The sequence below is a fragment of the Tenrec ecaudatus genome, unplaced genomic scaffold (assembly GCF_050624435.1).
Source record: "Tenrec ecaudatus isolate mTenEca1 unplaced genomic scaffold, mTenEca1.hap1 Scaffold_86, whole genome shotgun sequence".
NCBI classification, from domain to species: Eukaryota; Metazoa; Chordata; class Mammalia; order Afrosoricida; family Tenrecidae; genus Tenrec; species Tenrec ecaudatus.
In genome coordinates this window covers 169,876-184,823 of record NW_027459695.1, presented here as the reverse complement: position 1 = coordinate 184,823, position 14,948 = coordinate 169,876, and the positions used below count along the sequence as shown (strand labels likewise).

Below are 14,948 nucleotides of genomic sequence, written 5' to 3'. Positions count from 1 at the left end.
AATATATGGATAGATATCTCTGCTGCCTAGAAGCATGAGCACAGCTTTAAATCATTAATTATTTAAATCATTAAGTTATTTGCATCTCTCCTGATTGATAAATTGAATATAATAATATCTATTTTACAGGAGTGGTAAAGATAATAGTGTAAATTCTTTAAAACAAAAGGTGCTAACAAAAATTGCTACTATTATGTATATTAATATTAATACCTTCATAAATCTGACCAAAAGTCTGTTCTCCAACTTTGTTTCTGAGAGTGACCACAGAGACTATGTTAACCAACATCAGGGGCACTCCTCCGCCCAATAAAGGGAAAAAGCTCCTGAGGCAGAGCATTTGTAGTGTGCATTTGCCCCCTACAGAGAGCAACTTGCTGTAAATTAGTGCACCTCTGGTGTTACATAGGGCTCTGTCTGGCCACAGTGAATATCTTCATAAAGGCGGTTTTGCTTAAAGCTCATTTTTTTGTGATGGCCAATTTAAGAGAACAGTGTGAAGGTCAGAAATTTTGTTTCCTGCTTGGGAAAAACGCTGCAGAACCTGGCAGATGTTGAACACAGCTTAGGACAGTGGTATTGAAAAAACAGGTGCATGGGTGTGTTTCTCATTTCTGAAAAGGTACAATGTCAACTGATGACAACCCTTGTTATGGAAAGTCCATCAGCTTCCTGCACAGAAGAAAATGTTGACAAAATTCATGCACTTGTGCTTGAGGACCAGCAAGAGACCACGGATGAGATGGAGGACTAGCTGGATTATATTGCAACTCAGTTCAGTGAATTTTAACTGAAGATTTGGGAATGGGAAAGGTTGCTAGGAAATTGGTGCCTCGGGTAATCATTGGCCAGGAAAAGGAGCAGCCAGTAGAAGCATGTCATGGCTTTAAAAGAACAGGTAGGAAACGACCAGACTTTTCTTTTTTTCTAAGGTAATTACTAGTGAGGAGACATGGTGCGATTCTTAGGAGCCTGAAAGCAAACATCAATCAAGCCAATGAAGATGCCATCTTTAATTGTACCCCCAAAACAAACAAAAAAACACTTATCAAATGAAACTAAAAGATCAAGATGATGCTCATTTGTTTGTTTTTTAGGTGAGGGGCATAGTGCATTTGGAGTTTACCCACCAGGTCAATCAAGCTTTCTACTGAGAGGGTCTGACAAGATCATGTAACAGTGTATGACAAAGAAGACCTGATTTGTGGCAGACAAGGGACTGGGATTTCCACCACAACAACGCACCTGCTCAGGCAGCTATCTCAGTGCACCCGTTTTTGGCAAAAAACAGCATGCCTCTCTTGTCGCTCGCACCTTACTCACCTGACCTACCTCCATGTGACTTCTTTTTGTTTCTATGAATGAAGAAGGACATGAAAGGGCAGCAACTTCAAGGCACAGAAGAGGTGAAGAAAAACATGAGGGAGGTGCAGTCAGCCATCCAAACAGATGAGTTTGGAAAATGTTTCCAATAATGGAATCACAGATTTGACAAATGTATTAAGTTTAATGGAGAGTACTTTAAAGATCATAAGGTTGTTTTGTAACATAATAATAATTAATAAATACATAGCTTTGAAAAAATTCCACTTTGGGGGGCTACCCCCTCATATATACGCCATGTATGGGAACATGAAGAGAACAAAACAGTCATTAACTACATTTGATAGTATAAATGTAGTTGAGACTATGGATAGAGACAGCAAAGGCGAAGAAGGATTGTTTAGATGAGGGTTCAGAATAGCAACAATGAAACACAACTTTCCTCTACTTCCTAAATGCTCCCCTCCCCTCATCAAGATCCCAATTCCACCTTACAAATCTAGCTGAACCAGAGGATGTACACTTGTACAGATAGGAAATGGAAACACAGGGAATCCAGGAAGATGATCCCTTCAGGACCAGTGGTGTGAATGGCGATACTGGGAGGGTGAAGGGAAAGTGGGGTAGAAAGGGGGAACCAATTATAAGGATCTACATATAACTTCCTCTCTGGGGGGTGGACAACAGAAAAGTGGGTGAAGGGAGACATGTAAGATATGACAAAATTATAATAATTTATAAATTATCAGGGGTTCATGAGGGACAGAAAAGTGGTGGGGGGACGAGGGGAATGAGGAGCTGATATCAAGGGCTCAAGTGGAAAGCAAATGTTTTGAGAATGATGATGGCAACACATGTGCAAATGTGCTTGACACAATGGATGGATGGATGGATTGTGATGAGTTGTATGAGCCCCCAATAAAGTGATTAAAAAAACAGAATAGGAAGAAGTTGCAGAACTCGGAAGTTGATTGTGCCCGAGGCGGAGAGTTCAAAGAACAGGAGGAGAGCTAAGTGAACGAAAAGAGGTCCCCAGGGGTCAAAGCTGAGGGGTCAGCTTAAATGTGACAGGACCCAGGAGACCCCATTAGAGAACAAAATACTTGGGCAAAACAATCTTCATTTCCCCTCCTGAATTGACATGACATTATGTCCTTAACGTCTTCATCCTAGTTCAAATACCAACTCATTTTTCTAATTCTTATAAAAAGATGCAATATTTCTCTCATAAATATCATGGCATTTTGCTTATATTGCTTTTTCTGATAGCCACTTTAATTAAAGTCAATCAGTATTTATTAAATATATACTGTATACCATTTAATGAATACTGGATACACATGAGTGAACAGTACGGGCTAATATCTCTCTAGAACATTTACAGTGGAGGTGTGGGATGTTAGTAAGCAGGGGTAGAGCAGTAGACATAGTAAATATAATATAGAATAAAATATATATATGTTATAAAGTGACAAATGCTAAGGGACAAATTGATGTATGAATCAAAATAAGGGAAATGAAGAATGAACGTGTTCGCTGTCATTTTTTACATGGAAGTCGTCTTTGAAAAGGTGGCTTTTACACAGAAGATGCGGTACAGCTAACAGAATCAGGACAATGGTTTAAATAGAACTCTACGTAGAGAAGACAGCCCGTCACAAAGGCCTGACCCTGGGAGCGAACTGGATGTAGTCATCAGAAATCAGGGCGTGGTGAGAAAGGAGACCTGAGAAGGGAGTCATAAGAGGCAAAACCACAGAGGGAAGAGGGAAGTTAAGGTCACTGGCAAGTTGGGGAGATTTGGATGAGCGGAGATCAGAGGTTGGGTCTTATGAGTTCACTGTAAAGATTGGCTTTTATCCCCACTTTGGTAGGGAGTCATTGTAAAAGTTTTGACATTAGATAATGCCTTAACAGTTAAAGATGGCATCTGACTTAAGGGTAAAAAAATATATCAAGCTGACTGGTTAAAATTCAACTGTACAGGAGCAGGATTAGTTCCAGAAAGACTATTTGGGAAAATGCTGAAGAAAGAAAACAAAGACCACTGACATGCTGTCTGTCCTGACTCGCAGTGACTCTTTACAGGTTTCTGAGACTGAAAACCTCTGAGAGCAGGTAGCCTCGTCTTTTTCCCATGGAGCAAGCAATGGGCTCGAACTGCTGCTGACCTCGAGCCCCACCAGAGCTTCTTACGACTAAGGCAAGGGGTTGGTCATTCGAACAAGATAGCAATATTGTTGGTGAGGAAAAGGGTTCAAACTCTGGAATTATTTTGAGGGGAGAGCTGACAGAATGTCCTGGCAAACAGAATGAGAGAAAGGGGGGCTGAAGAGTATTGTGAAGTATCCAGGAATTACCATAAACTGATATAATTTAAGTAATCACTGGCTTGAGAAACAATTTATTGTTGAAGGTACTGTGGCTCTGAGTCAGACTTGATTTCACAGCACTGTTTGGTTTTGGGTTTTTGTTCACTAGGTTACAACATTCTTGAGAAAGCACTCTCTAATTTCATTTCTGTTCTATAGAACCAATACATTCTGTGCATAGAATTAATCTGTGCACTTTCCCGATTATTAACCAGGGTCTGGATGACGTAATGCTAAAGATGGGGAGCCTGGTATCAATAGAACCAGCAGTTCTAAAGGACAGGCTGGCTTTTCATGTCCATTTGTGTAGAAGACATATAAGTTAGATATGTTTAATCTAATAGGTACAAGAATATTTAAAAACTTTAGTTATACCACCAGAACATTGCAAGTTAAAATGTCTATTTTTTAAAATTTGTTCCTTGTGAATATTGTTCAGCTCTGGTTTTTGTCATTGTAGCTGGTCTCTAAAATGTTGTAATCTTCATATAAGTGATGAAATACGTTCACATTTAAAGGATCGTCTTTAAATTTGCTTGTCATTTAGAAATCTGTTTCTCACTTCTAAGCTTACACTAAACCTTTCCAACTTAGCATCTTATGTAAATTTAATGAGCATTTTCTCACTCTCATCATCCAGGTCATTGGGTCATTGATTCTTATTTCTCTTTGTGCTTTTAGAACAAAGAGACTGTCTCAATCCATCCTTTCCAGTCTTTCCGGTTTATGGACAGTGCTTTCCTGTTTTCATTGCACTTTTATCATTTATTCTCTTTTTAAAGCTATTATGAAAGATTACTGAGCTAACTAACCTGTTTTCACAGAACAGTTCTCATTCTTCCTCTTTCTATCCTAAGATTATGAAAATATTTAAATCAGGGTGACGTTACAATTCCGGAAGATCAATGAAACAGAAGTGGGAATAATTAGATTAATTATTAAGTAAATAACTACAGAGATGATAATCTAGCATAACATCTATGTAATGAGAGGCTTGATCGTTGGCAGAAGTTAAAATTGACTAGCAACTGAGACACAAAGGAAGACGAGTGCAGAGGCACAGAAGTAAAATTTAATTGAATGTAACAACATAATACATTACAATAAAATAAAATAAATGCTGGGTACTCTAATGATATCCATACTTGTTTTATTGATTCCAATATCTATAACACCTTTATAAATATTTTTCTTGAAATACAAATGTAATTCTTAGTCCTCCTTTTTAAACTCTCCATTGGTTCCTCATGATTTTTCAAAAACAAAACAAAAATTAAATATTTCTTCAGGCACATAGCATTTGAAAGAATTTATTATTATCAGATTCTCACTACAAGAAATGTTAAAGAAATCCTTTAACAAAAAACCCACTGCCATCAAATCAATTTTAACTCAGAGTGGCCCTAAAGGATAGAATACAGCTACTCCATAAAGTTACAAGGCTGTGAAGCTATACAGAAGAAATAAAAAACAAATTCATGAAGAATATAACAAATAGAAACTATATAGATAGACATATAGGATATTTCCTATTATTAAAATATATTTTAAATAATTGAATAATAACAATATATTATTAGCTTTTAAATATATCTGTATAAAGGAAATATATGAAAAATAACAAAACTGACAAGAAGAAAGAAAGAGAATTACACTATTGTTAAGCTCCTTTGATGTGTACATAATATTACAAAACAAAAACTCACTGTTATGGAGGTGATGATGACTCACAGCGACCCCTGTGGGTTTCCAAGATGGGAACTGCTTAGGGGGGTCGAGTGCCATCTTGACCTCCTAGAGCTCCTGGTGGTTCCAAACTGCAAACCATGCAGATCCCAGCTCAACATGGAACCGTAAGATGACTTCTATATAGACGTTGACTACCAACCCGCATATTGTTGTTTAAAGTGCTTGCTTGCTGATCAAAATGTTGGAGGTTTAAAACCCCAAGCTGTTCCTCAGACAAAAGATGTGTCAGTCAGCTGCCATAAGCATCACAGCCTGGAAGACCCTATGAGGAAGCTCAATTGAATTGAAAATCAACCCAAAAGCAAGGAGGTTGGATTTTTTTCTATTAAAAAAATTATGTTTTAAATCTTAATGAGTTTCCTCCTCAAGTTAGAGTAAACCTAATGACACGGATGGAGAACATCTTTCTGCACCTTCATTTACTGGTGGGGCTCAACTCACAATGAGAAGGAACAGCTTCAAAAGAACATGGCATATGTGAAGTTAAACTCTGAAAAATTAGAAGTTGTAAACAAAAGAAATGAAACACATAAAGTCCAATATCCTAGATATGTAACAGCCAAAACAGGCTAATATTGACCAATATTTTTTTGTCAGATAGTCATAGGGATTATTATTTCTAGTATGACAAATTCAAGAGAATTGATTAGTAGATAATATCAAAAGGAGTATTTCAAGATCTATCTTGAAGTATAACGCTGTCTGTGATAGGATGATATCTACCAAGGACAATGAAGCCAGCAAAATTATTATTCAAATTCATACACCAACCACATAACTCTTCAGCTTGAACTTCAACAAATATAAAATAAAGATGCACTGATAGTGATTCATGATTAAAACTCCAAAGTTGGAAATGAAAAGGAAAAATCAATAATTGGAAAATATGGCCTTAGTGATAAAGAATGCTAGAAATCATATAATAAAATATGTTTAAAAGCAATAACTTCATTATTGCAAATATCCTTGTTCAAAATATAAAAAGCCTCAGTCCATATAGACTTCACCATGAAGAATATGGAAGAATGAAAATGACCTCATCTGCGTGAAATGACAATGAAATAATGCAATAGCATCAGTCAAACCAAGACCAGGGGCTGACTGTGAAACAAACCAAAAACCTCATAGGCAATTTCAGGATGAAGCTGAGAAAACTAAATACAGGTTCATTAGCATCAGAATTCAATTTTTTGGTATATTGTACTTGAATTTAAAGATCATCTCTAGATGTTCTGCCTTGAACACGAAGAACCAAAGAAAAGATGAATATAGGATAACATCAAAGGACTATTAAAAAGACAGGAAAGTAGAGAATAGCAAAATCAATGTCATAAAAGACTCAGAAGCTTGCTTTTGAGCATACAGTAGCTAAAGTAACTGGTAGAAATGAAAAAATAAGTGTGAGAAATTTTTATATATTATGTTTCTTCTTTTTTTTTTTTGTTCAAAATGATAAATTTTTTTTCTTTCTTTCTTTATTTATTTTTTTAACAATTTATTGGGGCTGATACAATTCTTTTCACAGTTCATACATATACATACATCAATTGTATAAAGCACATCTGTACAGTCTTTGCCCTAATCATTTTTTTCTCCTCTTTTCTTCTTTTACATTTTATTAGGGACTCCAACAACTCTTACCACAATCCATACATATACATACATCAATTGTATAAAGCACACCCATACATTCCCTGTCCCAATCATTCTCAAGGCATTTGCTCTTCACTTAAGCCCCTTGCATCAGGTCCTCTTTTTTTTCCCCCCCCTCCCTCCCTTTTCCCCCCTCTCATATGCCCTTGGTAGTTTATACCTCGTTATTTTGTCATATCTTGCCCTATTCGGGGTCTCCCTTCCCCCCTTCTCTGCTGTCCCTCTCCCAGGGAAGAGGTCACATGTGGCTCCTTGTAATCAGTTCCCCCTTTCCAACCCACTCACCCTCCACTCTCCCAGCATCATCCCTCACGCCCTTGGTCCTGGAGGTATCATCCACCCTGGATTCCCTGTATCTCCAACCCTCATATGTACCAGTGCACAGCCTCTGTCCTATCCAGCCCTGCAAGGTAGAATTCGGATTATGGTAGTTGGGGGGAGGAAGCATCCAGGTATTATGTTTCTTCTAAAAGCAAAACAGCACCAGAAAAATTTCTCCATATTGGTGTGAGTGGCTTAAGAAAAGTAAAATTGAAATGGACCTGACATCTTTCATGACAAACAAGTGCATTTCAAAAGAAGAGATAATAAAAGATCTTAACCAAACACGGCAGCTTGAGAAGACAGCGGAAAACAGTTTAACAACATGTGGAAAGTCCTACAGTTGGAAAGCCCCAAGGGCAGAAGAGGATGAGCAGATGTCAAGCTGAACGAACTGAAGAAAAACAGTAAGCCTCCAGTTAAAATTGAAGGATTCTACAGACAAAATATTAAATTATATATACATCAAAAGAAGATGGAAGGAATACACAAAGCACCCATATCACAAAGATTGGTCTGCATTTAATCACTCAGTAGGTAGCATTGTATCAAGAACAGGTGATACTGAAAGAAGCCTAAGTTTCACTGAAGGTGGAAGTTAAAAACAAGTTTTCAGAAATTGGAAAAATATCAAAGTAAACACTTTAAAACTCTCATGTAGCAGTAGAAGCCCTCACTAGTGTACCTCAAGAAACTGGCATAACCTACCCAACCAACTGAAAGATATCCGTGTTTGAGCCCATTCTTACTGGCAAGTAAAATTTTGCTGAAGATAATTCAACATCGTCAGGGAGCTGCACGTGGGACATCTTTACTGATGTCTAATTAGTCTTGGCTGAAAGCAAAGAATACCAGAAAGATGTTTACTTGTGTATCACAACTATGAAAAGATGTTGAACAGTGTGGGCCATTACAAACTATGTATTACACTGCAAATAATGGGAATTCAGGAACACTTAACTCATTCAAACAGCACAAGGGAACAGTATGCAGGCAATCAGGAAAGGTAAGCATCAGGGCTGGACCTTCTCACCATACTCGTTCAACATGTATGTGAAACAAATAATCCTCAGCCTGGATGAGATGGAAAATAATGTGGCATCAGATTCTGTAAAAGCCTCATTAACAACTGGCAACATACAAGTTAAGAAATATGCTTGCTGAAAGAAAAGAGGGCTTGAAGCACTTACTGTTGAAGACCTACTACTGCCTTCAATATGAGCCACAACTCAATTTAAAAAAACATGAATCCTCACAACTAAGCCAATCAGGATAAACGGTAGAAAGATTTCATTGATCAGAGATATAATTGGATCTACACTCAATGCTCATAAAGGCAGCAGCCAAGAAATCAAATGACAGTCACATACTGCAGTGGGCACATCTATTGTATAAGTTTCTTTAAAGAGTGAAAGAGCAAATGCGTCACTTTGAGGAATCAGACGTGCAGACCCATGCCATGGTGTCTTCAGTTAGTTCATAATAAAGGAAGATCAGAGAGGATTTATGCGTTTACAATTAGAGGGTTGGAAAAGGATACTGAAAGAATGATGCCATCACAAGCAAAAGTCTTTTAGAAGATACAGCCAAAATGCTTCTTCGAAGCTCGCCTGGTGAGACTGAGTCAGGAGCGTCCAGTCTTCAGAAGAAGACATCATGGGAGGTAAAAGACACGGTCATTGTAAATGAATAAGACACTTAACAGGATGGACTGACAAAATGGCTGCAACAGTGGACTCAAACATAACGACTTTGGTGCTCTGTTCTGTTGTGCACAGATAGGTCTTCACGCAAAGACTTCTAATGACACAGAACTTAATGTCGCCTATTTTAATAAAACACCAAAACACACTTTTTAATCATTGCACTGATGGGTAATTGTACATGGGGGTTTCTATTAAAACAGTTCATATTTTTATATATTATACGTCAACATAAACTCATTGGCAATGAGACAGTCACTACTAGAATGCAAAAGTAAAAGCATTTTTATTAAAAAGGGATATGTTTTCTAGAAAACCGTATTCGTAATTTTAATAAAACAGAAACAATATTCAATCTATAAAGTACAAACCAATCCTAATGGGTACAATTCATAACATCCTAAAATTGATGACTGGAGACATTAAACCTACTTTAACAATTATTTCAGCTCCAGTAAAACAAAATTCATTGCCATATAAGTAAGAAATAATGAGACACATGCTAGTGTTAAAAACAGAACCGGGGGAGAGAGGTACAAAGAAACATCATTATCCTGGCCCAGCTAACTACAGAAAAAAAGTTCATGCAAGAGATCCTAGCTCTAAGTCTAATTATTGTCCCAAACAAAGAAATCTATCTACTACCATTGAACCAATCCCGACTCCTTGGACAGAGGGGAACTGCCCTTCTCTTCCTCAGGCTGTGTATCTTTAAGGAGCCACGCCCGTCTCCCTCGGAGTGGGCTGGTGAGATCCATCCAGTGGCTTTTTGGTTACTGGCTGAGCACTTAACCATTGAACAACTACCATTCAACTATCACCCCCACACTATATCATCTTAAGTCTCATCTCTAGTTTTTGTTTATTACTCTTATTTCCAATAAAAGGCTTAATTCCCAAAATGTTCCCATATTGTTTATAAAATATACATAGCAGGTCATTGCCTATATCCTTCTACATTAGCCAACCAAAATAAACAAATATTTAAGAGCTACCACTGAAAAATAATTGTCACTATACTAGTCTGTTTTCTTATTGTTAATAATATCTGACGTTTATATAACACCGTTTGTACAGCAATCTCATATTGTGTCTCCAAACATTTATTCATTAGTACTTCCAATATTTCTATGCATGGTTTGGCAAATAATCATATCTGGTCTTCTACTTTATAAAACAAAGCCCTAACTCTTAAAGTGGCATGAGCCTACTAACTTCATATTTTCCAGCTCACAGTCCATTTCTATCTGCTAGGAGGAGGCAATACATAGAATCCACGCAGCATGAAGCAATTTGACTTCCCTGCATTGTGAAACAGCCAAGCGGCATTTGGGTCTTATTTATTCCCACCTTTTTGTATGCGATCCAGTCAAACACCCTGTCAATATCAGTTGCCTGTAGCACTTCCTGTGAGACCGGATGGGAACTGGCCAAGCCATCAAGCAGCATCTCTTCATGCAGAACATCTGTCAGGAACCTCTGCTTTTCCTGCAATACAGATGAGTCAATATCATAGGTGATTCAGGGTTATGACAGAATGTGTGTGACAACTGCTACAGAATATGTGTCACTTAATTGATGAAGTTCATTAGTCTTAGATGGTGAGACTCAAGTGAAACCCAGTAAATAAAATGCCTCCTAAGTTACTTGAAAATGTAGGCGGCTGCTTTGAGCACGGCATGAAACAAAATCAATGAACTACTCTGGGCTCTAAAGAGATTTTTTTTTTAAAAAATTGACTCTGTTTAACAGTGGGGAAAGCAAAATTTGGACAGTGGACACATAATGAAAGTGGCTAGGATACAGGCTTCGTGGGGTGTGCTACAACATAAAGACCACAATCCAGGTTTCACAGTGCCTTTGTAAGTGCATTCAGTATAAGAATACTAACTAGATTTCAGGCTTACAGTACTGTCTCACTATTTAGTATCACTAATCTCTAATACCATGTGAACAGGTCATCCTCCCTCCCCTTTCCATGCCCCCTGTGAGTGAGCGCGCACACACACACACACACACACACACACACACACACATTCTCTCTCTCTCTCTCTCTCCCCCCTTAAGAATGTGAAGAGAACACAAGTAATGAAAGATATAACATATGTGATGCATATGAGAATTCCAAATAACAAACACAAAGCAGATAACAATGCATAAGAATAATAATTTACCATGAAATTATAAAAAGTCAAAATTACAAGACTTCTCTTCTGTGTATCATTGAGATATCAGTCTCTACTCTATTAAAAGTAAATTTATTATGGTAGAAATAAAACAAAGTAAAAAGTACTTTTCTGTTGTTTTGGATTTTAATATATCCTCCTTTAAGGAAGTGGCTTGGGTTTTGTCGCCAGCACACCAAGGATGCTGGCAGCTCTTAGTCCTCCTGGCCTCCTGCCTCCAAGGGGGGAGGAGTGAAATCAAAAAGAAGGTGCAAGGGATAACAAGGGCTAACTAGCCCCCAGACAGTTAGGAGCTAAAGAGTATCATTATGGAGATTAAAGGCTGCAGAGTTAAATTGCTCAAATCATTCTGAGCTCAGTCCTGGAGCGTCCCAGGTTTGAGCCAGCAGATAAACAGTATGTTATTTCTGAGCAAGTTGTAATTTCAAGCTGAGAGAAGACTAGTCCTGGAGTTAAATAAAATAGAAATGGAGAATAAATATACCATGAAAAGAATAGTTAACTAGCACATGTAAGTGTACATTCCTTTTTCTCATGCTTTAAAAAATATTTTGTTCATCATTGTTTACTTTGTACAGTTCAGTGGCTATATATTGGGCTTATTTATTCCTCTTTTACATTAAGAGTTCTACAGAAATCAGCTGTATTCTCTCAAAGAGAGCAATGCTGAAACAATTGAACCAAACCACATTCTCAATTACAGAGGAGTGCTCCAGATCCCGGGAGGCCATATATAAGAAGTTTACACTTGACTGAATTATATGAGAATATGGCATAAATAGGCTATATTTCTTCTCAAATAAACGTCCTACTTCAAGGCAAATTAAATAAAATGCAAATAGATATGATAGTTTAAATGGTTAATAATAAATAAAATAATACATACATATCTCATCTTGAGTCTACTAAAAAAGACATACTCAGGCTTTAGACAAATGACCTGGATTGATATAATAATGGAAAATCATGCACCAATTCAAAACAATTTTACAATTGATTTACTTCTAAGCAAATGTTCATACCTGTCATTCATGTAATTTCAAAATGTGCATTAAAAGTTACTTGATTTAGAATTGATGGAGGAAATTATAAAATATATCATTTTACTTCAACTTGACTAGTGAACATTTTTAAGAAGTACTAGCTGAAGGTGAGCTATCTCCATTCTGAAGATAAAAACATACATCTTCAAATAGTGGTCACCTCCTGTAATACCTATTCCTCACACAAATAATCTAAAACTATAGTATATAAACCGAGTGTAAAATGATGCTTTATTTGAATTCAAGTTCCTAATATTTAGCAATACATAATACACACATTTATCAATATTAAAAATTATTATCAATATTAAAAGTAGTAACCCCCTTTTAAAAATTTGTAATATTTAAATGATATTAAAAATGGTAATCTTAAAAATAAAAACAATCAAATTGTAGGAAATTTTGTCATATATCAATTTTGTTATGTTATATATGTACAGTGAATATTTTTACACCAATAAAAAAACAAACATTTTCTTTTCGGTAAGTAGAATGTCCATAAGCCATGTGTAAATATAGTACAGTCAGGTTATTAGCAAAACAATTCATCTACATGGTTGGAAAAAAGGATACTGTGTAATTGAGAAAAAAGGCTTATGTGCATAAAGAGATGAAAAGCAAGGGAAAAATCCTGGCAGGAAAACCCTCACAGAATCCTGAAGAAGGAGTACCCTCAACTGAGGAGAAAGCGAGAAAGATCCTAGCCAGAGGCAAGTCCAATTTCAGAAAACCTCAGAGTCTCAAGGGGAAAACATACTAATATTCTACAAAGACTTATGCCTATGTCACTACAAAATTTAAAATTATATACAGCATCCTAATTTTCAGTGACCCTCCTCAGCAGCAACAGGAAGAACAACAACAAGAACAAAGGAATCACTAAGTATTGATTCATTGTCTGTTGTTTACCAGGGGTTGGGAACTAAAAACAAAGTCAAACTTAATGAGCTTCTATACTATGACCCGGCATGGCATCCGGAGCCCACACTGACACACTGAAAGTAACTTTTTAGTACAAGAAAAGATGGATGGATGTCTGTGTTTTGTAGGGAAAAAAATCTATCTGTGGTGTTTAGTCAAAAGCTAATTTTATTTCATAGTTTAATGTCAAAGGGGTGGCCAGTCTACCATGGTCACAGAATCAGCAAAACAAGCCAAATTGAAGAACCTGAGTTATGTTTAAAGGGGACTTAATGTTAATAGGTGCAATGATTCCTATTATTACAATACAAGCACTGTATTAAGTTTTTTAATATCTGCATATCTAAATAGTTTCCGTAATCTCTTTGATACATATTCTTTTATAGGAAAATGCATGTTGAAGGATGAGTTGCTCAGATGGATAGGGGAAGCAGCTCAAAATGGTAAACTATAATCAGAGAAAACAATCTAGCACAAGGATTGACATACAACCGCCTCCCACAGGGACAAACAACAGAAAAGTGGATGATGGGAGACAGAGGATGATGTAAGATATGAAAATAATAATCTATAATGTATTAAGGGTTCAGGAGGGATGGAGGGAGGGAGAAATGAGAAGCTGATATCAAACGCTCAAGTAGAAAGAAAATGCTTTGAAAATGATGATGGCAACATATGCAAATGTGCTTGATACAATGGATTATGATAAGAGATGTAAGAGCCCCCAGTAGAAGTATTTAATAAAAAAAACCCACCAAACTCCACACTGTTTGAATCCTCAAATACCAACTTAAAGAGTTTGGTTTTTAGACAGTAGCAGAAATAATGTACAGTAAAAGTTATGTCTTTGTAAAATTAACTTAACTGCAGTATTCATGGAGGTTGGAGGTATGTAGACAGGAGACAGGAAGTGGCCACAGTACCTGAGAGAGCTTTTGGTGGAGTATTAGAACAGGTGTTAATGAAAGATGGGTGGAGCTCAGAGATAATCTTTAATGATAATTAAGTTGACATTGATGTCTTAGTCCACTTGTAAATGATGGGGATGGAATTCTCAGAGATTCACATGGCTTACAAAATGAAAGAATAATAAAAACAAATTAAAAACCATGAAGTCATTAACAGGAATCAGAGAGAAAGTTTGGTTTGGAGGGCAAGCTACAAGGTCAGCTATAATATCCTCTGATGAAAGGGACCATGACTCAAAAGGAGATGCACAACAGGCAACTACAGGGAAAGCCAGAGTCCCGGAGCAAAGGGAAATGGTCAAAATGTTGCCAATAAATTGTAGTTTGTATAGAAAAATCAATGTAATGTCAGAATCTATTTTTTATTTCTTACATTAGCATTTCATTCGTTAGCATTTACCATTATATGTGGAAAGAATAAGAATTATTATCACATTCTTAAATATGCCTGAGTCATTTATTCTATTCTTTGATATCTCAACATGAGCTCCACCCGAACATGTCAAAGCGTGATAAGCTAAACCGCATAGGCCCCGTCTAACAACCGTCACAAAGAGCCCAGGCAGTGCAGATTAGCCACTGGACCATTAACCACAGGCTTTCTGCTCCCATCAAGGTTTACGGCCTTGGAAACCCCATGGGACAGTTCTACTGATTCTGACTCATAGGGTCACTACGAGTCAGCATCTGTCACTAGTGATAGGTTGAA

At 36.9% G+C, this 14,948-nt stretch overlaps 1 protein-coding gene across 5 annotated transcripts in view; it reads right to left on the bottom strand.

The window, feature by feature from the left end:
* Positions 1–14,948, bottom strand: part of LOC142436914 (thyrotropin-releasing hormone-degrading ectoenzyme-like) — a 337,115-nt gene that overhangs the window by 188,032 nt on the left and 134,135 nt on the right. For 3 of the 5 annotated variants that reach the window (XM_075540255.1, XM_075540258.1, XM_075540256.1), the window contains exon 5: positions 10,472–10,609. The exons of the other annotated variants lie outside the window; for them this stretch is intronic. In XM_075540255.1, the coding sequence (XP_075396370.1) occupies positions 10,472–10,609 (138 nt within the window). The remainder of the gene's footprint in view (positions 1–10,471; positions 10,610–14,948) is intronic. 5 annotated transcript variants of the gene reach the window in all.